The 22,637-nt window shown below is 47.2% G+C and overlaps 1 protein-coding gene across 2 annotated transcripts; it reads right to left on the bottom strand.

Annotated features, from left to right (window-relative positions):
- Positions 1–7,223: 7,223 nt before the first annotated feature.
- Positions 7,224–20,977, bottom strand: si:dkey-19b23.8 (low density lipoprotein receptor adapter protein 1-B). 2 transcript variants are annotated; one of them, XM_068023990.1, is made up of 3 exons: positions 20,756–20,977; positions 13,349–13,963; positions 7,224–8,705 (listed from the first exon to the last, which is right to left on the bottom strand). In XM_068023990.1, the coding sequence occupies exons 2-3, from the start codon at positions 13,914–13,916 to the stop codon at positions 8,500–8,502; spliced, it is 774 nt and encodes a 257-aa protein (XP_067880091.1). In that variant the 5' UTR covers positions 13,917–13,963; positions 20,756–20,977; the 3' UTR covers positions 7,224–8,499. The 2 variants fall into 2 exon arrangements, with proteins under 2 accessions (XP_067880091.1, XP_067880092.1); XM_068023991.1 differs by lacking the exon at positions 20,756–20,977 and adding an exon at positions 19,837–19,936.
- Positions 20,978–22,637: the final 1,660 nt, after the last annotated feature.

The following is a 22,637-nucleotide window of genomic DNA, read 5'->3' as shown; positions in this document are numbered from 1 at the left end:
GAGGGATGGGAGATGGAGGGAGAGACGCATTGAGGGATGGGAGATGGAGAGAGACACTGAGGAATGGGAGATGGAGGGAGAGACACACTGAGGGATGGGAGATAGAGGGAGAGACACACTGAGGGAGGGGAGATGGAGGGAGAGACACTGAGGGATGGGAGATAGAGGGAGAGTCATCTTGTTAAATCTGATCTTGTTAAATTTAGACATCTATGCAATGAATTAAAAACATAATTTCTGATTAGGAATTAGCCTCTTGTGGCTTGGCAATATGCTCTGATTAACACACAGCTGAAGGCCCTAGGTGTGCTGTTCGCAGTTGAGTTCAGTAATGGGCTACAGTGTTCCTGGGATAAGGAGGGGAAATATCAGCCAGGTTTCCTGTTCCTGATCACAGTCTAGTGATTCTGGCCGGAGTTGTGAGTATCAAACAGGCTATAAACCTCCATGGTCAAATATACTGTTGCCACTCACTTATCTAGGGAAGAGGGGACAATTAGATGTGGTACCAAAGCTGCCAAAGCCCGTGGATCTGAAGCAAACAAGAATCAGAGTCATCAGGAGAGAAAGGGTGAAAATTAACACATCTCAAATGGTGCCTCCCTTGTCCAGTGGTGCTTAGTTCTCCGTTTATGTGCACGTTCTCAATAATTGCCATCGATTCAGTCTTCGAGAATTTCACAACTTACAATAAAGGTCTTCACTGCCTTCAGGTGAAGAGTGCTGCTTGTACTGTCTGATATCTGGTCAGCTATTTTCTTCTTCATTCAAGGCTTCCAGTCCCCAACTCCACCCGAGAATGTGGGAAGGCTGTAAACTCATGTCTAAAGCAATGGATTTGGTGTTAAATCAAGAGATATGGGGATAGGGCGGGAATATGGAGTTGAGGTAGAAGATCAGCTATGATATTGAATGGCAGAGCAGGCTCGAGGGGCTTTATGGCCTACTCCTGCTCCAGGTTCTGATGTTAACGGAGTCAATGAGACGCTCCCATTTTCTGTCCACCTCTATTTGGCAGTGTCCCACAGATGGTTTGAGCTGAACCAGGAGCACATGCTGAGTGCATCTTATCCCCACAAAGCCACGTCCAGGCAACAGCAGAACATTGGGCCCACTCAGGCTGCCACTTCTTCTCTACCATGTGGCACCTGAGGCAACCCATTTCTTCTCCTGTTGGAAGAAATTGCATTTCTATAGCGCCTTTCACGACCTCAGAACATCCCAAAGCGCTTTACAGCGAATGAAGTACATTTGAAGTGTAGTCACTGTTGTCATGGAAATGCGGCAGTTAGTTTCCGCACGTCAAGCTCCCACAAGCAAAAATGTGGCAATGACCAGATAATCTGTGTTAGTGATATTGGTTGAGGGATAAATATTGGCCCAGGATACCGGGGAGCATTCCTGTGCTCCTCTTCGAAATAGTGGTTGTGGGATCTTGTTACGTTCACATCAGTCTTGAAAGAATCTGGATGGGTGCAGCTCCAACAACACTCAAGAAGCTCGACACCATCCTGGAAAAAGCAGCCCGCTTGATCGGCACCCCATCCACCACCTTAAACATTCACTCGTCCCATGACTGGTGCATCGTGGCAGCAGTGTGTACCATCTACAAGATGCACAGTAGCAACTTGCCAGGACTCCTTCGACAGTACCTTCCAAACCCACTAACTCTACCACCCAGAAGGATAAGGGCAGCAGACACATGGGAACACCACCAACTGCAAGTTCCCCTCCAAGCCACACATCATTCTGACTTGGAACTATATCACCGTTCCTTCACTGTTGCTGGGTCAAAATCCTGGAACTCCCTCCCGGTCGGCACTGTGGGTGTACCTACCTAGACTGCCGTGGCTTGAGAGGCAAGAAGGCGGCTCACCACCACCTTCTCAAGTCTAATTAGGGACGGGCAGCGGCGCCCACACTCCCAGAATGAATTTCTTTAAATTTGCTTGGAAAAGTTTGCCTGTAAGGAAAAATGGAAATGAGCAACATAAGAGCAACTTGAATGTTGTTGCCACATTTATTGCTGGACTATCCTTTAATGTCGTCCAATTCCCCCTTCTGCGATGCTGCTCATCTCTTCAAGTGATGCTACATCCAGTGACTGACCCGTACCCAGCCGTACTTTACGTTGTAATGCAGCTTATAATACCCCCTCCAGCTGCAGCTAACTTTGTGTTGCAAGTACTGTGCAATCTAGTTTGTGTTGGCAAGTCAGCAAGAGATTAATCGCAACCTTTAGTTTGCTGAGTGTTCTATAAATGTAACACAATACCTAAGCAGTAATCATCACTTGGCTGAGGTTACAGGGGAGGGGAAGCAGGTGTCTGGTGAACATGGGATCCATAACCTCAGCACAAATCCAGGAGAGAAGAAAATTGGAGTGGGGGAGGAGGAGGAGGAGATAAAAGGCAGTAGAACCGGTAGCAATTTAAGCATACAATGAGCAATACAGTTTTGTCCTGTATCTTGCCAAAAACAGTTGCTAACGCAACTTAGATCATCGTTAGGTGCAGCAACACCCACCCAGGACCAGTTCACTTTAAAATCCTCACTCCTTCTCTCAAGCAGCATTTTTGTGACATGCTGCCAGTAGGAAGCTTCCTCTGGCCTCTTGATGTTGTAAATTGCCGATGGCCGAGGAAGGGAATTCTTCCACAGCTTCGGGCCCAAGCACGAGCGCCTGTGGTGGAGCAATTAAAATTGGGATGTGACGAGGCCAGAATTGGAGGAGCGCAGAGATCTCGGAGGGTTGTAGGGCCGGAGCAGGTTACAGAGATAGGGAGGGAGTGAGGCCACGGAGGGATTTGAACACGAGGATGAGAATTTTTAATTTGAGGTATTCACTACAACCCTCTTTCGAGCATTGCCACCTCAGGAAACACCTAAACCTTGGATCAAAAGCTTTTGGTTCCCCTGCCCCCACCATTTGAAGGTTCTTCATCAACTGCTCACCAGCCGTCCAACCCCTTGTAAACTGCCCCAAGGCCCAGCTCGAATGCACACTGCTAGCAGAAGTAGTGAACCACACACCCTGCCCGCACCGAGCCCAAGAAGGCAAAACCACCACCCACCTACCCCAACAAACATGGTGGGACACTTGGAGCCCCTTAATGGACTCCGGAACCTTTCCTGGAGGCCCACATGAGTCCCCTCACCAACCCTGCATGACACCCCCTACCAACCCCTCGCCCACCGACTTCGCAAGCTAGTGCCGGACACAAAATCGAAGCCGATCATCCTCCCCATCTCAACTCCACAAGAGCACTGCCCCAACTCAATGATGCCTGAAGAATAGGCGGGAGAGCCTAAGTGCTGCCAGGTCCAACCATCCACCCCACCAATGTGACCCTGACGATTACTGTACAAATATAGATAACGATGCTGTCACTGTGGCCTTCTGTAAATACAAGATAAACTGTCACCTTATTGCTGGAACAGAATATTTATTTCTGTTTTGCCTACTCATTTCCAAGCCGTTGCATTTCCAAAGCAAATCATTGTGCAAAGCATTTTGATGGGAAAAAGTGCAACGGACCACCAGACTTAAGATGTGACGCTCTTCCGTTTTCCCCCAGTTCTCATGGGAAAACAGCTAGTACTCACCATCAAGGGTCAAACAAGAGGCTAGAATTGGAGAAGCCCAGAGATTTTGTAGAGTTGGAGGAGGTTACAGAGATAAGGAGGGGCGAGGCCATGGAGGGATTTGAAAACCAGGATGAGAATTTTTAAATCGAGGCATTGCCGGGCTGGGAGCCAATGTCGGTCCGCGAGGACAGTGGAGGTAATGGGTGAATGGGACATGGTGCAAATTAGGATACGGGAAGCCAAGTTTTGGATAAGCATAAACTTACAGAGGGTGCAAGGTGGGAATAAAAGCAAAATACTGCGGATGCTGGAAATGTGAAATAAAAACAAGAAATGCTGGAACCACTCAGCAGGTCTGGCAGCATCTGTGGAAAGAGAAGCAGAGTTAACGTTTCGGGTCAGTGACCCTTCATCGGAACTGACAAATATTGGAAAAGTCACAGGTTATAAGCAAGTGAGGTGGGGGTGGGGCAAGAGGTAACAAAGGAAGTCTAGATTGGACCAGGCCGCATAGCTGACCAAAAGGTCATGGAGCAAAGGCAAACAATATGTTAATGGTGTGTTGAAAGACAAAGCATTAGTTCAAATAGGTGTTAATACACTGAATATTGAACAGCAGCAAGTGCAAACCTGAAAAAAACAGTGAGTAAGCAAACGGAACAAACTAAGATGAAATGAAATAAATGCAAAAAAAAAAGATTGTAAAAAAGAATGTAAAAAGAAAGAAAAAAAAATAACTAAAAATGAAAGTAAAATGGGGGGCTGTCATGCTCGGAAATTATTGAACTCAATGTTCAGTCCGGCAGGCTGTAGTGTGCCTAATCAGTAAATGAGATGCTGTTCCTCGAGCTTGCGTTGATGTTCACTGGAACACTGATAGCCCTTTCCTATCCTGAGTGGTGTGAAACAGGGCTGTGTTCTCGCACCCACACTTTTTGGGATTTTCTTCTCCCTGCTGCTTTCACATGCGTTCAAATCCTCTGAAGAAGGAATTTTCCTCCACACAAGATCAGGGGGCAGGTTGTTCAACCTTGCCCGTCTAAGAGCGAAGTCCAAAGTACGGAAAGTCCTCATCAGAGAACTCCTCTTTGCTGACGATGCTGCTTTAACATCTCACACTGAAGAATGCCTGCAGAGTCTCATCGACAGGTTTGCGTCTGCCTGCAATGAATTTGGCCTAACCATCAGCCTCAAGAAAACGAACATCATGGGGCAGGATGTCAGAAATGCTCCATCCATCAATATTGGCGACCACGCTCTGGAAGTGGTTCAAGCGTTCACCTACCTAGGCTCAACTATCACCAGTAACCTGTCTCTAGATGCAGAAATCAACAAGCGCATGGGTAAGGCTTCCACTGCTATGTTCAGACTGGCCAAGAGAGTGTGGGAAAATGGCGCACTGACACGGAACACAAAAGTCCGAGTGTATCAGGCCTGTGTCCTCAGTACCTTGCTCTACGGCAGCGAGGCCTGGACAACGTATGCCAGCCAAGAGCGACGTCTCAATTCATTCCATCTTCGCTGCCTTCGGAGAATACTTGGCATCAGGTGGCAGGACTATATCTCCAACACAGAAGTCCTTGAAGCGGCCAACATCCCCAGCTTATACACACTACTGAGTCAGCGGCGCTTGAGATGGCTTGGCCATGTGAGCCGCATGGAAGATGGCAGGATCCCCAAAGACACATTGTACAGCGAGCTCGCCACTGGTATCAGACCCACCGGCCGTCCATGTCTCCGTTATAAAGACGTCTGCAAACGCGACATGAAATCGTGTGACATTGATCACAAGTCGTGGGAGTCAGTTGCCAGCATTCGCCAGAGCTGGCGGGCAGCCATAAAGACAGGGCTAAATTGTGGCGAGTCGAAGAGACTTAGTAGTTGGCAGGAAAAAAGACAGAGGCGCAAGGGGAGAGCCAACTGTGCAACAGCCCCAACAAACAAATTTCTCTGCAGCACCTGTGGAAGAGCCTGTCACTCCAGAATTGGCCTTTATAGCCACTCCAGGCGCTGCTTCACAAACCACTGACCACCTCCAGGCGCGTATCCATTGTCTCTCGAGATAAGGAGGCCCAAAAGAAGAACACTGAATATTGAACAGCAGCAAGTGCAAACCTGAAAAAAACAGTGAGTAAGCAAACGGAACAAACTAAGATGAAATTAAATAAATGCAAAAAAAAAAGATTGTAAAAAAGATTGTAAAAAGAAAGAAAAAAAAAACTAAAAATGAAAGTAAAATGGGGGGCTGTCATGCTCGGAAATTATTGAACTCAATGTTCAGTCCGGCAGGCTGTAGTGTGCCTAATCAGTAAATGAGATGCTGTTCCTCGAGCTTGCGTTGATGTTCACTGGAACACTGCAGCAATCCCAGGACAGAGATGTGAGCATGAGAGCATGGGGGAGTGTTGAAATGGCAAGCAACCGGAAGCTCAGGGTCCTGCTTGCGAACTGAGCGGAGATGTTCCGCAAAGCGGTCACCCAGTCTGCGCTTGGTCTCCCCAATGTAGAGGAGACCACACTGTGAGCAGTGAATACAGTATACTACATTGAAAGAAGTACAAGTAAATCGCTGCTTCACCTGAAAGGAGTGTTTGGGGCCTGGGATAGTGAGGAGAGAGGAGGTAAATGGGCAGGTATTACACCTCCTGCGATTGCAGGGGAAGGTGCCATGGGAAGGGGACGAGGTGGTGGGGGTAATGGAGGAGTGGACCAGGGCGTCGCGGAGGGAACGATCCCTTCGGAATGCTGACTGGGGAAGGGAGGGGAAGATGCGACTGGTAGTGGCATCATGCTGGAGGTGGCGGAAATGGCGGAGGATGATCCTTTGGATATGGAGGCTGGTGGGGTGAAAAGTGAGGACAAGGGGAACCCTGTCACGGTTCTGGGAGGGAGGGGAAGGGGTGAGGGTAGAGGTGCGGGGAATGGGTCGGACACGGTTGAGGGCCCTGTCAACCACAGTGGGGGGAAATCCTCGGTTGAGGAAAAAGGTCATATCAGAAGCACCGTCACGGAAGGTAGCATCATCAGAGCAGATGCATCGGAGACGGAGAAACTGGGAGAATGGAATGGAGTCCTTACAGGAGGTAGGGTGTGAAGAAGTGTAGTCGAGGTAGCTGTGGGAGTCAGTGGGCTTATAATGGATATTAGTAGACAACCTATCCCCAGAGATGGAGACAGAGAAGTCGAGGAAGGGAAGGGAAGTGTCAGAGATAGACCATGTAAAGGTGAGAGAAGAGTGGAAATTGGAAGCAAAGTTGCTAAAGTTTTCCAGTTCGGGGCGGGAGCAGGAAACGGCACCGATACAGTCATCAATGTACCGGAAAAAGAGTTGGGGGAGGGGGCCTGAGTAGGACTGGAACAAAGAATGCTCGACATATCCCACAAAAAGACAGGCATGACTGTGGGAAGTTAGCCAGGAGTGCATTAGAATAGTCAAGTTTAGAGATACCAAGAGCTTGAATGAGAGTTTCAGCAACAGATGAGCTGAGGCAGGGGTGAAGACAGGCAATGTTATTGAGGTGGAAGTCGGCGGTCTTGTTGATGCGAGAGGATTGGGGATCAGACGCACTCTGTACAATTTTACCCGAGACAAATAACTCCATTTCAATTTTTATTGGAAATATTTTAACTTTCTAAAACAGTCCTGCTCAAAAATACACACACTCTAATTTGTCCTGCATTTAGTGTGTCGTCTGCAGTCGCTCACAAATGGATTAACGGGGAGTTTGTGGTTAGGGAGCCTATCTGGGACATCCCTTCCAACAGACATCTTGAAAGATAAAACATCAGTTCAATGACCAACACCCCACTCCCTGAGAGATGGGTGAGTCATCTAAAACAGACAGAACTCTGCTGCAGGTTAACATAAATACATCGCACTCCTTCAGTTATTTTGTAAATCCATTTTCAACAGGGTATCACACTCTGATAGAAGCAAGTGACACTGTACTCTTTTACCTTATAGACAGGCGAAGCCTCGAGCAAGGTTCCAGAATCAGCATAGAGTAATGCATGGGCAGCCGGAGGCTACTAGGGAGGGGGCTGTTTGTCAAACGGAGCCGCATCTCCCTCCGGAGCTAATTGAAGCTCATCATGGATAAACAGCGAAATGCACAGTTGTGGCATCAGGGAATGCTGTCGACAGCATCAGAAATAAGAGCAGGATGAGGCCATTTAGCCCCCTGTGCCTGCTGTGCCAGTCAATAAGATCAAGGCTGATCGTCCAACTCAACTCCACTTTCCCACCCTATCCCCCTTATCCCTTAGTGTCCAAAAATCTATCAGATATTGAATCAACTCAGTAACTGAGCATCCACATCCCTCTGGAGTAGGGAATTCCAAAGATACACAATCCTCTCCTTGAAGAAATTTCTCTCCATTTCAGTCCCTAATGGCCGACCCCTTATGCTGAGACTGTGACCCTTAGTTCTAAACTCTCCAGCCAGGGCACAATAAACTCAGCCTCTACCTTGTCAAGCCCTCCAAGAATTGTCTACATTTCAATTAGATCACCTCTTATAAATTCCACAGAATATACTCTACATTCAGATGAGGCACAATTTAGTCAGTGAACATTATCTTTAACATAAAGCCTAAATGGCATGGAGCAGGAGTTCTTGAGGAGGAGGACCCATGTTCCCGTAATGTGCTTCATTGCTGCTGGAGTGTTGAATGTGTTTATGTCACATGTGTGAGTTTTTTTGTTATCTTGACATCCATAGATTAAAATCTTCTTGCGAGAGGTGGGGGTGCATTTAAAAGCCGTTTTAAAAACGATCGATTAAAAGCCTCATACGTCACATTGAAGATTTCGACCTCCGTCCTTACGGGTTTGTGCTGCCATTTAATTTATTTTCTCCCTCAATTAAAAATTAACTGATGAAGCAAAGCAGGCAGAAGGCAAGCTGGTGGTCAGTCTCCTTCCTGCTCTCCCCCAACCAGCTCCTGTACTGAGGAATCTCTCGTCAGGTCCTCCACGTTGTGATAGCCCGTGTCAAGGCGGTGAGGTGCTCGGAATGATGTTGCCCGCTGCAAGAACTCCCGGTGCATTCTGACTTCCGCCTCTTCGTCGCTTTCACACTGGCGGCTGAGCTCCGACTCCTCGTCTAATGCGCTCCCTGTGGAAACAAGACAATTTAAGATCGACGTCTTGTCATCGGGAAGCCCAGGTGAAACCCCACCAAGGCCCAGAATCCAACACAACAACTTGCAATTGCACAGTGTCTTTTAACTTAGTAAAACTCGAGGTGTTGCCTGACCTGGAGTCAGTGTAGATCAGCGAGCACATCTACGGCTAACACATAACTGCACTGTGGGAGGTGCCGTCTTTCGGATAAAGCGTTAAAACCAAGGCCCCATCTGCCCTCTCAGATGGAAGAGAAAGAGCCCATGGCCACTATTTAGTAGAAGAGCAGGGGAAGTCTGCAGGAATGTCTTAAAGGAGAAGGGAGAGGCGGAAAGATTTAGGGAGGGAACTCCATAGCTTAGGGCCCAGGCAGCTGAAGGAATAGCCACCAATGGTTGGTGGAAGGAAATTGAGGATGTGAAAAAGGCCAGAACTGGAGCACAGAGATCTCAAAGGGTTGTAGGGCTGGAGGAGGTTACAGAGATAGGGAAGGGAAAGGCCACGGAGCGATTTGAATGCGAGGATAAAAACTTGAAAATTGAGGTGTTGCCAGGAGCTAGTGTAGGCCAGCGAGCACAGGGGAGGATGATGTGTGAATGGGATTTAGTGCGAGTTAGGATACAGGCTGAAATGTTTTGGGTGAACTGAAGTTTATGGAGGCTGCAGGTTGGGAGGCCGGACAGGAGGTTGTAGGAATAGTCAAGTCTGGGCAAGTATCAAGAGAGTCATTGAGGGTTTCAGCAGCAGATGGCCTGAGGCAGGGGCGAGGCAGAAGAGATTAGGAGAGGTGAGGAGCGAAAGTCAGGAAGTAGCGATCAGGGGCTGCCAAGCTTGCGATTCAAAGAGCCTGATGGTTGTAGCAAGGCTGCTCTAGAGTTGAGAGGTTCTGGACAAAGTTGTTAGAGTAGGCAAAGATGCAATGGGTCTCTCTCAACGCAGCGAGAATGTGGAGATGATTAAGACAGAGTAAAACAGTCAGGTAAAGTAACACCACAGACAACTGAGCAGAAAAAGAAAGCATTGCATTTACGTTGTGCCTTGCACAACCACAGGACATCCAAAGCACTTTACAGCCAATGAGAAGTACTTTTTGAAGTGCAGTCACTGTTGAAATATAGGAAACATGGCAGCCACTCTGTGCACAGCAAGATCCCACAATCAGCAATGTGAAATGACCAGATCATCTGTTTTAGTGATGTTAGTTGAGTGATAAATATTGGTCGGGACACCAGGGAGCACTCCCCTGCTCCTCTTCAAAATAGAACCATGGGATATTTACATCCACCTGAGAGGATAGATGAGGCCTCAGTCTTATATCTAAAAGATGGCGCCTCTGACGGTGCAGCACTCCCTCAGTACTGGCACTGGGAGTGCAGTAAAAGCAGATGGCTTTCAGAAGGAACCTTATACTCAAAAAATAGTATTTTTTTGGAGCAATTTGCAGCATGGATATTAAAAGGGAAGCACATTAGGAGCCACTCAACCATGGGATGCTGTCATGGGCTCATCAGATGTCTCCAATTGGCTGAATATCTTCTCATCCTCAGCTTCTAGTGGGTACCATTCCACAACATCTTTGCTAAGGCTTATAGGAACGTCGGAACAGGAGGAGGCTGCTCAGCCCCTCGAGTCTGTTCCGCCATTCAATGAGATCATGGCTGATTTGTAGCTTAACTGCATTTACCCGCCTTGGATCCATATCCCTTATCATCCTTGGCTGGCAAAAATCTTATCAATCTCAGATTTGAAATTATTACTTGAGGCAGAGAGTGGGAGAGAGTTATGATGAATAAGTTGTCTACACATTTAATCTCTACCCTTTCAGTGGTGTGGAGGGATTTATTTCTGTAATGCATTTCTTTCCCTGCGAAATCGTTATTTTTGATTTTTTTTTAAGGTTCACTATAATGACATAAAGATCCTTATCAGCCTAGTTCTAACTATTTGCCCAAATTAATATATTGGTAGATATAGCTAAGGGAGCGCCTCTAAATTGCAACTGAAAACTCAACTGTAACGCACTGGGTACAGTAAGGGAACGCCCATAAATGCTCGTACTGGGCGTCATTCTTGAAATGGTCTTGTGATTGATGGTCAGACCCTATCTTGAGCATTGCATTCAATTCCGAGCACCACATCCCAGGAAGGACATATTGCCCTTGGAGAGGGAGCAGTGTAGATTAATGGAGAGAACTTGCATTTTTATAGCACCTTTTATGACCTCAAGATGTCCCAACGCGCTTTACAGCCCGCGAAGTGTGGTCACTGTTGTAATGTTGGGAACCCAGCAGCTAATTTGTGCACAGCAAGATCCCACAAACAGCAATATGAAAATGTCCAGGTAATCTGTTTTAGTGATGTTGGTGACGGGATAAATATTGGCCCGGCCAGGGCTTCAAGGGTTAGATTATGAGGACAGTTTGCATAAACTTCACTTGTATTCCCTTGCGGTTAGAAGGTTGAGGGGTAATCTAACTGAGTTATTTAAAAGTATAACAAGATTCCATAGAGTAGATACTGCGAAACTATTTCCTGTGCTGGGGAAATCCAGAACAAGGGGGCATAACATTAAAATTAGACCAATAGGTAAATGGAGTTGAGGTACAGCTTGGCCATGACCTGAATGAATGGCAGAACAGGCTTGAGGGGCTGAATGGCCTCCTCTCGTTTCTAAGTGCAAACTAGTTACAGAAACATTCAAATGTGGCCTTTACAATTCACGCCACAAGTGAGAGTCTTAGCACCTCACTGGTGCTTCTAAACAATGAACAATGAAACAATTAAGACATGGATGGTATTCAGTGTCACTTTACTGGGTTTGTGTCCCACTCTAGAGACTTGAGCACATAATCCAGGCCGACACTCCCAATGCCAATACTGAGGGACTGTCACACTGGCGGAGGCGCCAACTTTGTGATGAGATGTTAAATGGATGCTCCTCTCAGTAAAAGATCCCATGGCGCTATTTTGGAAAAGAGCAGGGGGCGTTCTCCCTGCTGTTGCTGTTTGTGGGAGCTTGCTGTGCACAGATTGTCTGCCGTGTTTCCTACATTACAACAGTGACGACACTTCAAGGAAAAGTACTTCATTGGTTGTAAAGTGCTTGCAGATATCCTAAGGTTGTAAAAGGTATAGATACATTTAAGGGGAAGCTAGATAGGTACAGGAGGGAGAAAGGAATAGAAGATTATGCTTTTTTATTCATTCATGGGATTTGGGTGTCGCTGGCTGGGCCGACATTTATTGCTCATCCCTCATTGCCCTTGGGAAGGTGGTGGTGAGTTGCCTTCTTGAATCATTGCAGTCTGTATGTTGTAGGTACACCCACATTTCTGTCAGGAAGCAACAGTGAAGGAATGGCGATATAGTTCCAAGTCAGGATGGAACATAGGAGCAGGAGTAGGCCATTCAGCCTTTCAAGGCAGCTCCGCCATTCTAGATCATGGCTGATCTACCTCAACGCCATACTCCCACACTATCCCCATATCCCTTGATGTCATTAGCAACTATAAATCTATCAATCTGCATCTTGGACTTACTCAGTGACTGAGCTTCTACCACCCTCTGGGGTAGAGAATTCCAAAGATTCACCACCCTCTGAGTGAAGAAGTTCCCCCTCATCTCAGACATAAATGTCTTGCCCTTAATTCTGAGATTGTGTCCCCTGGTTCTAGGCCCCACAGCCGGAGAAACTTCCTTTCTGCATCTACCCTGTCTATCCCTTTAAAAATATTGTACGTTTCTATGAGATCGCCTCTCATTCTTCTAAACTCCAGAGAATATAGGCCCAGTCTTCTCAATCTGTCCTCATAGGACCATCCGAGGAATCAGTCTGGTGAACCTCTGCTGCACTTCCTCTATGACAAGTATATCCTTCCTCAGGCAAGGGAACCAGACTGCACACAATATTCCAGGTGCAGCCCTACCAGTGCTGTATACAATTGAAGCAAGACTTCTTTGCTCCTGTACTCAAGTCCTCTTGCGATAAAGGCTAACATACCGTTTGCCTTCCTAATTGCTTGCTGCACCTGCATGCTAGCTTTCCGTGACTTATTGAAAAGAACACCCAGGTCCCTTTGTACATCTACACTTTCTAATCTCTTACCATTTAAGAAATACTCTGCACCTCCATTCCTCCTACCAAAATGGATAACCTCACACTTATCCACATGATATTCCATCTGCCATGTTCTTGCCCACTCACTCAGCCTTTCCAAATCCCTTTGAAGCCTCTTTGCATCCTTCCAATAACTCACATTCCCACCAAGTTTTGTGTCATCCGCAAACTTGGAAATATTATAATTGGTCCCCACATCCAGATCATTGATGTAGATTGTGAACAGCTGGGGTCCAGGCACTGATCCTTGTGGTACCCTACTGGTCACATCCTGCCAACCTGACAATGATGGCGTGTGACTTGGAGGGGAACTTGCAAGTGGTGGTGTTCCCTCGCGCCTGCTGCCCTTGTCCTTCCAGCTGATAGAGGTCACTGATCGAGTGAGATGAGGAACAATGGGAGGAGGCTCGAGTGGAGCTTAAATGCCAGCATGGACTGGTTGGACCGAATGGCTTGTCTCTATGCTTAAATTTTAAGGAATTCTACATAGGTCTTTTTTACTCAAGGACTTTGCTCACCTTTTTCTGTGTGACTACAAGGATTGTCCTGTTTCTCAGAGCCAGAATCAGTACCTGATGAGGGGACCGGCAGTGCTTGACCACGATATGTCTCATGCCATTGACTGAACGCGGTCTCAAAGGACTTTGCCAAGCAGACTGTGATGGCCTTTGCCTTCTCTGCTTTGTTGCACAGGAACACACGACACTGGAGCTGCCCTCTGCTCTTGCAGATGTAGAGGAACACGTTGGTGTGGCTTCTGTCCGCGGTGCAGTAGGCAATGTCATGGAGATAGGTCTTGGTGATCTGCCGGCCGCTTGAGATCTCCTTCACCTCTAGGTAGCGCGGCCTCACCACCAACGCATGGTCCTTGCAGGTCTTGCATGACTCCTTGCCCACCAGGCGGTCGACTACATCCCTGGTCTGTTCAACCTGCAGAGAGTAGATTTTCTCCATCCCCATGTAATGCACCTTGAACAGCGGGTCACCGTGGGACAGGTTCTTGGTCTTGTCCTTCTTAAACCTCCGGCGGAAGACGGCAGGCGAGTTTTTGATGCTATGAATGAAGTGGAAATTGTTGAGCGACATGATTCCAAAGGCTCGGGAACTTCTTCACGCCTTCTCTTCAGTTGAACCTGGAGACGAAGAGAGAAAGGTTTCAGACAGGAGACCTTCTTAGTCCTTCACCCTTCCCCACGTTTCCTTGGGTCTATCTCTTACCCAGGGTTCTGTTACATCCACCTGAGAGGGCAGATGGGGCCTAAATTTAACATCCCATCCAAAAGCCAATCCCTCCAACAGTGCTGTACTCTCTCAGTACTACGCTAGGAGTGACAGTCTATATTTTCATTCTTAAGCATGGGATGTGAACCCACAACATTCTGACTCAGAGGTAAGAGAGTGCTACCCACTGAGCCGCTCCAGAGACATCGATCCACTAACTTTGTGGAGGAAATATCTTTCTAAACATTCAACACCTTCCCTCCACAGTACCGTTTGGATTCACAGAACCATAGAGCACAGAAGGCGACCATTCGGCCCATTGTGCCTGCGCTGGTTCTTTTGAACGTACACTGTTTGAAGCGCAGCAACTTATACAGGCATGGCAGAGCAGTCACTTTGCAGACAGAAAGATCCCACCACCGGCAAAATGAGATGTACGACCAGCGCCTCTCACAACCTCAGGACATCCCAAAGTGTTTTGCAAGAGCACTTCTTGCAGTGTAGTCACTCTTGCAATGTCAGTCTGTTGGTGCAGAGTGGCAGGCCTCTGCTTATAATGCTGAAAGAATGAGATATAGAGGGGGACGGGAGGAGGCTTAGGTGGAGCATAAACCTGGACCTTTTGGGCCAAATGGCCTGTTTCTGTGCTGTAAATTCTATGTTCCAGAATTAAAGATATCAAACCCTGCCCACCCACTGACTTCCCTCAATCTCTCCTTTCCCAAAAGCACAGCCAACGCAGACTTGCTCCATGCACAACATCCACACAATCAATGATTCATCGTGCAACTCCGAATAGGCACGTTACACGTGAAGGGGGGCACTGAGGGCGGATTGAAAGATGTAACTTCAAAACACATACCTAACAAACGCATACAGTAGACTTTTAGACTGCGGATTATGTTGTTGAACTCAGTAACACTTGAGCCCTGTTTCCAATGGAGTTCTTTTTAATCCCACTACAGTCACAGCAGCTCACCCACTAATTAAATTCTAAATAATTAACGCACTTTTCCCTCACCCCTGCGCAGGGAATTAAATCTTTCCCTAGCAACCCACACTACCAATGGAAAAGCCAAAACAAATGAAGACCGTCCTTGGAGTCACCGCTATAGCAACCACAGTACCCAGTGGCTTTTACATGAAGCGATATCACACCCTTCTCTGATGTCATTGTGTGCACGCGCTCTTAATTCCCTTTCCTCTTGTTTATCGATACAGAACTAATTTCCTATTTAGAGACAGAAGCTGCCAAACGCAGCAGCCAATTTGTGTGCAGCAAGCTCCCACAAACAGAAAATCTAATAGTGACCAGATAAACCTGTTTCAGTGGTGAGAGATAAATATTGGCCCAGGGCGAACTCCTCCCTGCTCTTCTTCGAAATAGTGGCCGTGGGATCTTGTATATCCCCCTGAGAGGGCAGAGGGAACTTCAGTTTAAAGTTGCAATCAGGACCTCCGACATTGTAGCACTCCCTCAGTACTGCACTGGGGGTGTCAGCCTGGAGTGGGACTTGAGCCCACGACCGCCTGACTCAGAGATCAGAGTGCCTGAGGCATAATTGGCACCAATAAATGCCTTCTATTTATTTATTAAATTAAACTTTGACTGTGCATGGTACTGTAGCAATTCTGCACTTGAAATGTGATGTTGCAATGTGAGCATTTCTATGCTCCCTGACATCTCAATTTTAAAATTCTCATTCTTATTTATAAATCCCTCCAAGGCCTCACCCTCTCCCCATTTCTGTAACCTCCTCCAAGCCCTACAACACTCCGAGATTTCGGCTGTCCTCCAGTTCTGGCCCTTCCACATTCCTGATTTTCATCGCTCCACCATTGGCGGCCGTGCCTTCAGCTGCCTGGGCCCGAAGCTCTGGAATTCCCTCCCTAAACCTCTCCGTCTCTCTCGCTCTCTCTCCCCCCCGCCTCCTTGAAAATGCTGCTCAAAACTGACCTCTTTGACCAAGTACCTGTCATAGTATCTCCTTCCGTGGCTCGATGTCAGTCGCCTTGGGTCGTTCCACTATGATAAGGGTGCTATATAAATGCAAGTTGTTGTTGTTCTCCAAGTGTGTTTCAGATCAGTTTTCAGTCTACACTTTAGAGACACTCCCTTATCTGCACGTAAATTGACCAATTGGTCAATAATAAGGATTTCACAGGGAAGTGATGTGTTCGGAATATAAATCCTTCCATGTGGGATCTTGCTGTGCACAAATTGGCCGCCGCCTTTCCTACAGTGCAACAGTGACTACACTTCAAAAAAGTACTTCATTGGCTGTAAAGCGCCCTGAGATGTCCTTGTGGTTGTGAAAGGCGCTATAGAAATGCAAGTCCCTTCTCTCTTTAAGTTCTGAAAGGATGATGGGGCGCTCTCCGGGGAGAGAAAGAGTGAAGTGGACCAGGTTCCAATTCTGGGGCCATAGGACAAGCTTCCCTGCTCTTCTTCAAGACAGTGGTTGTGGGATCTTTTATACAGATTGGGGTCTCAGTTTAACGTCACATCTGAGGGACAGCACAGTTCTGCACTAGGAGTGGTAGTTTGGGTTTTTTGTGCTTGCGTATTTGGAACAGGACTTGAACCCATAATTATCTGAGCAGGAAGATAGGAATGCTACTGACTGAGCCACAGCTAGGAGTTTATTGGGGAGGGTGTCTTTTAAGTACTTCTTGCTGGGGTGTGGGTGATGTTGGCATGACCTTGCTTATTGCCTCCTTAGTGCTGTCTGCAGTGGCCTAGCAAGGCACTGCGTTGTTAACGGAACTCTAATGGGCATTAAGTCAACCGCACAGTCACACGTAGACTCAGACCACAGACTGGAGAGTCTAGGACTAGGGGGTCACAGTCTCAGGATAAGGGGTTAGCCGTTCAGGACTGAGATGAGGAGAAATTTCTTCACTCAGAGAGTTGGGAATTCTCTACCCCAGAGAGCTGTGGATGCTCAGTCATTGAGTATGTTCAAGACTGAGATTGATAGATTTTGGATACTAGGGGAATTAAGGAATATGGGAATAGTGCAGGAAGGAGGTCGAAGCTCATCCATGATCTTATTGAATGGCGGAGCAGGCTCGAGGGGCTGAATGGTCTACTCCTGCACCTATTTCTTACGTTCCGCCAGCAGTTAAAAGCTTTTATTTAAAAATAAGTGAAGGATCAGCGTATGTTTTAAAAAAAAACACCACTACATCCCACCTGGTATAATGTTTTTGATTAACAAACCTGAACATTACCTCACCTGGGTCCCAGGCCCGTCTCGGTGCATCGGTTGCGAAGCAACTGCGTTCAAATCTACCCTTAGTGATGGAGAGATTGCAGTAATCTCAGCAGCTGAGGCTACACAGGGTGGGGGGAAATAAACGTGAGAGAAACAAAGAGGCCACAAGAGCATTGAAAGGAAACTTTCTCCCCCTCCACCATTCCAACATTTTGATCCCATCGTTATATTCCCAGCTAGAATACGATGGTGGCGATTCTGGTGTTAACACACAGTTTCCATGGAGTTAGATCCATGGTGTAAAAGGGACAATGTAGGAACAAGGAGAGGCCATTCAGCCCCTCGAGCCTGTTCCTGCCATTCCGTGAGATCGTGATTGAACTGCTACCTAGCTCCAGACCCCCGCCATTGCTCCATATCCCTTTGGGCAACAAAAATCTGTCAATCTCAGTTTCAAAATTAACAATTGGTCCAGCACCAATTGCTAAATTCCAGATTCATTTAGCTAACTGAATTAAAAAGTTCCCCCAGTTGCTGTGGTGGGATTTGAACTCACATCACTGCATCACGTGTGCAGGCCTCTGTGTTACCATGCCCCCAGCTTTCCTGCTCCTTTCTCCAACCCATGCTGGCCATTTTTCAAGAACTGTTTGAAGAGGCACGGAGTAAATGACACCCAGATTCCTCTGGTAGCCTTGATGCTGTAACTGGCACAGTGCATATTCATAGTTAAGATACAACCCGCCTCTTCCACAGAATCTCGTTCAAACCGCACCTCGACTCTGGCTTTAAGCTACAGTTACCACGCAGCTGGGACGTTGGTGCAGAGGGAACCTGTTGTTGCACCAATCGTTAGTTGTCCCTGTGAACTCACCCTTAAAACCAGCCTCGTCCTACGGTCTGCAGTTATAAAGCAAGGCCACTAACCCCGACTAATCTCATCTCAAATGATAAGTTATCACATGATTGAAACCTGGCTTTAGCTTCACCTTCTAAACCCGAGCGTGGGATTCTGTTATCGAGGTCCCAGAGCAGAACTTTTCAGGATGTCAAATTAGGTGCGACGCAACTTCGCAAAACTCACCTCACCGCTCTTAACCACAGTGTGTAGTGTTAGCTGAAAGTGGGGAGCACTTTCTGTCGCCGCATGTGAGAAGGGTTATGGGTTCAAGTCCCACTCCGGTGACTTGAGCACAAAATGCAGGCTGACGCTCCCAGTGTAGTACTGAGGGTGTGTTACACTATCGGAAGGGCAGTACTGAGTACTGCACTGGCAGCAGACACCATCTTTCAGATGAGGTATTAAACCGTGGCCCCGTCTGCCCTCTCGGGTGAATGTGAAAGATCCCATGGCACCGCTTGGGAGTTCTCCCCGGTGTCCTGGGGCCAATATTTATCCCTCAACCAATATCACCAAAAAATAGATTATCTGGGTCATTATCACATTGCTGATGGTGGGATCTTGCTGTGCTCAAATTGGCAGCTGTGTTTCCGACATTACAACAAGTGACGACACTTCAAAAAGTACTTCGTTGGCTGTAAAGCACTTCTGATGCCTGGCCTGATCGGGTTCAAATCCCACCATGGGGGCATTTGAGAATTTCAGCTCAGTTTTAAAAAAATCTGGAAATAAAAAGCTGGGTCTCAGGAAAAGTGACCGTGAAACTGTTGGATTTGTCGTTACAGAACCCAACTGGTTCACTAGTGGCCCTCTAGGGCAGGAAACCTGCCGTCCTTACCCAGGCTGGGCCTGCACCAACATGGCTGACTCTCTCTCCCCAGGAAAAAGCTGGTTGCATGGGGCTCAATTGAAAATTTCAAACCCAAGACATATTTTTATTGGTCGAGGGTAGTAAAGGTTATGGAACCAAGAGTAGATGGAGTTAAGATACAGATCGGGCATGATCTCATTGAGTGGCAGAACAGGCTTGAGGAGCCCCCTGTTCCTATGACTCTCAACTGCCCTCTGAGATGGCCTGGCAACCCACTCCTTTGAGGCAACTTCAGGGATGGGGAATAAACGCCTGCCCTTAAAGCAACGCCCACATCATGAGCATGAATTAGAAAAACAAATCATTGAGGGTTTTTGGCCAATGGCTCATCGATAAAAAAGGAAAAAGATTCTTTAAATGCACTGAACCCTCCCCCGTCAGTTCCCTGCTCTCTCAGCTCTTTCGGACTTTGGTGCTATTTACGGAACGACATTGCTTCACTGGCTGCTGGCTTGTGCAGGTTGGATCTAGAATCGCTACCAGATTCTGCCGTAGCCAGCTCTCCAACCTCCCATGTTCTAGCTACGCCTTCAGATAGCCAAGAGAGACCCACCCTGCAATCCCCCCTCGCCAAGAGTTTTTACAAACAAAAAAGCACAACAAGGATATAAAAATTAAGGCAGCTTGTCTGGAGAATTCAGACCGCCTCACCAGGTTCTCCCTGAAATACAAAAGTGTTTTCCTTCTCCTATCAGACTGAGAGAATCTCCTAAGTATACATGTTCAACTTCATTGCAAGCATTAACAACATCTAACAGGCAAGTTAAGCCCTGCAGCCAGACGGTTTCAATTTACCCTGTTCCTTCTCAACACAAAGCACTTTGCCAGTTAGTAGTTGAGTCGGTACGATCTGTTGTCTCTCTCTCTCTCTCTCTCTCTCTCTCTCTCGCTCTTCCTCTCCCTCTGGCATTCCTCCAATACTGGTTTTACTCCCAACTAGTGAGGTTAAGACTCAGGTTAAACACAATTCAATATGCAAAAAAGGCAGACCCCAAAATGAACCCTGTGTTTGAATTTCCACAAACACATAACTGCACGTAGGCATGTGTTTGGTTTAAAAACATCCCGGTACATTAGAGGGGGGAGGAATAGGGGCAGAAAAACGGATTTAAAGCAAGTTCATTGCTCAGATGGACATCATCCAAAGGCATGTAAAGCCACAGCTCCTGTTCGAGAAGGTACAACTCGTTTTCTGTACAATCCACCACAGGCAGTGTGGAAACCCGAACATAACCCCACCCTAATATAACCCCGCAGTACCCCAGATAAACCCCACCCTAATATAACCCTGCAGTCCTCCAGATAAACCCCATAGCCCCCTAGATAACCCCATCCTAATATAACCCTGCAGTCCTCCGCATAAACCCCATAGCCCCCTAGATAATCCCACCCTAATACAGCCCACAGTCCTCCAGATAAACCCCATAGCCCCCTAGATAAACACACCCTCATATAACCCAGCAGATTCCCACGTAACCCAATGGTCCCCAAAATAAACCCTCTAGTCCCCCAGATAACTCCACCCTAAGATAACCCCATGGTCCCCAGATAATCCCACCCCGATATAACCGCGCAGACAAATCCCAAGGAACCCCCAGATAAACCCACCCTAATATAACCCATAGTCCCCTATATAACCTCACTGTCCCCATGTGTTGTCTGCAATGATTATCAATTGTTAACATCTCCCTAAGAGATGCTGAATTCCACTCACCGGCACACGCTGTGTATTTCTCTCGCTGTATCCCATGAAGTGAAGCTTATGCAGAACAGATCTGAAACAACACCCACACCTTCTTAACCCTTCATTGACCTGATCAATCCCACTCTCTTGTTCTCATTGAAAGGTTCAATTAAGCCTCTTCCTCCCTTCAGAGGCAGAGTTACTTAAAGGGATGTCCAGGAATAAATGAAACTAAAATATATCTGAGTATCAAAACCTGATTTAACGGGGCACCCTCCTCGACTAGAGTGAACAGGAGAGGTTAATGCAAGTGTTACATGGTACTTCCTGTGGTATCTGCCACACTCGTTCCGCCCCTCCGCTGAAGACTTCCTTGAAAAGAATGACCACTCGTAATGTGGGAGGTTAGACAAGGAGTGTGGACAGGCAGCTGAACCATGGGAGGCATCGTAGCCACCAACAATTCCTGTCCTCAACCAGACATCTTCCACGTGCACTGCCAGCAATGGCGGGGGTGGGTGGTGCTGGGGGATGGCAGGAGATTGGAGAGAGGGCTGTTTGCATGCAGGAATCCCTTGTGCAGTCAACGGAGTGCCAATTACAGGGCGCATTCCCCTTCTCCCTTGGCTGCGTTATCTTGGTGCACCGAGGGAATGGGGTGGGGTGGGTCGGGAAGAAGTGGGGGTGGGGTCAAAATAAATACACTGAATAAAACAAAGTGGGTCAATAATGGTGAAAAAAGTTGCTTGGACACTGCTGGTAGCTCTGAGTGAGTAAATCCAGTGTAAGCCAAGGTGCTGTGATTACATCCTCCCACCAGTGGTGGCGCCACAGTGCTGTGACTGGGGGAGCAGAGCGATTCCAGTGTGACATGTTTACATAGGATTTTGCATCATAAACATGGGCCCACGTTGGTCCAAATTGCACGCAACCGTAAGGATTTTGAATATGTTTATTTTCCTATTCTAGGCACATAGCTCCATCTTTAGCTCTACCCCGCCTCGTTTAGATTTGGTTGAAAGAAAACACGATTTTATATCGTGGGGCCACTCCCAAGAAGCTTGGGTTCAAAGCATCACATGAAAGCTGGTCAGGAAATAGGGAACTCCCTTGTGAGCCTCCCCTTTGTGTGTAGAGCCCGTTTAGAAGGAAATGCTTTGGGATGAAAAGCTAGGCCTCGTACCAGGCCTGTCTGAGTAGCCAAATCAGTCACCGTGGTACCGGAGCTCAAACAATAGGAAACTCCTGTGGAGAAGTGATTAACTGGACTTCCTCTTGAATGTGTGCCAGTTGGGTCCACAGGAAGAATTTATATAATGCCTTATCACATCTCTCTGGATGCTCTGAAGCACTTTGCAAACAATGAATCACATTGAGTTGTACTTTCTGTTATTGAGCTGTGGCTCAGTGGTTAGCTCTCTCTTGCCTCTAGGTTAGAAGGGTCATTAGTTCAAATCCCATTCCAAAGACTTTAGCTCATAATTCAGGCTGACGCTCCCAGTGCAGTACTGAGGGAGTGCTGCACTGTCAAGGGGTGCCATCTTTAAGATCAGATATGAAACTGAGGCCCCCTCAGGTGGGTGTAAAAGATCCCATGGTTCTGATTTTGAAGATGTCCTTGTTCAATATTTATCCCTCATCCAACATGGTTAAAAACATGATGATCTGGTCATTACCACATTGCTGTTTGTGGGATCTTGCTGTGTGCAAATTGGCTGCTACGTTTACAATATTCAAACAGTGACTGCACTCCAACAAAAAAGTGTTTCACAGGCTGTGAAGCACTTTGGCACACCCCGAGGTTGTGAAAGGTGCTATATAAATGCAATTCTTTTCATGTAGGTAAATGTAGCAACATTTACCAACAGTAAGGTCCTACGGACAGCAGATTAATGATTGAAGAACCAGCTGG

Source organism: Heterodontus francisci, chromosome 48 (assembly GCF_036365525.1).
Source record: "Heterodontus francisci isolate sHetFra1 chromosome 48, sHetFra1.hap1, whole genome shotgun sequence".
NCBI classification, from domain to species: Eukaryota; Metazoa; Chordata; class Chondrichthyes; order Heterodontiformes; family Heterodontidae; genus Heterodontus; species Heterodontus francisci.
The sequence above is the reverse complement of the archived record's forward strand: the minus strand, read 5'-3'. Positions and strand labels throughout refer to the sequence as shown.

Excerpts from the sequence above, each read along its gene's own strand:
- si:dkey-19b23.8 (XM_068023990.1), bottom strand. The coding sequence starts at position 13,916 with ATGTCGCTCAACAATTTCCACTTCATTCATAGCATCAAAAACTCGCCT. Across the intron at positions 8,706-13,348 it reads TTGTAGTCACACAGAAAAAG|GGAGCGCATTAGACGAGGAG; the intron begins GTGAGCAAAGTC and ends TTGTTTCCACAG.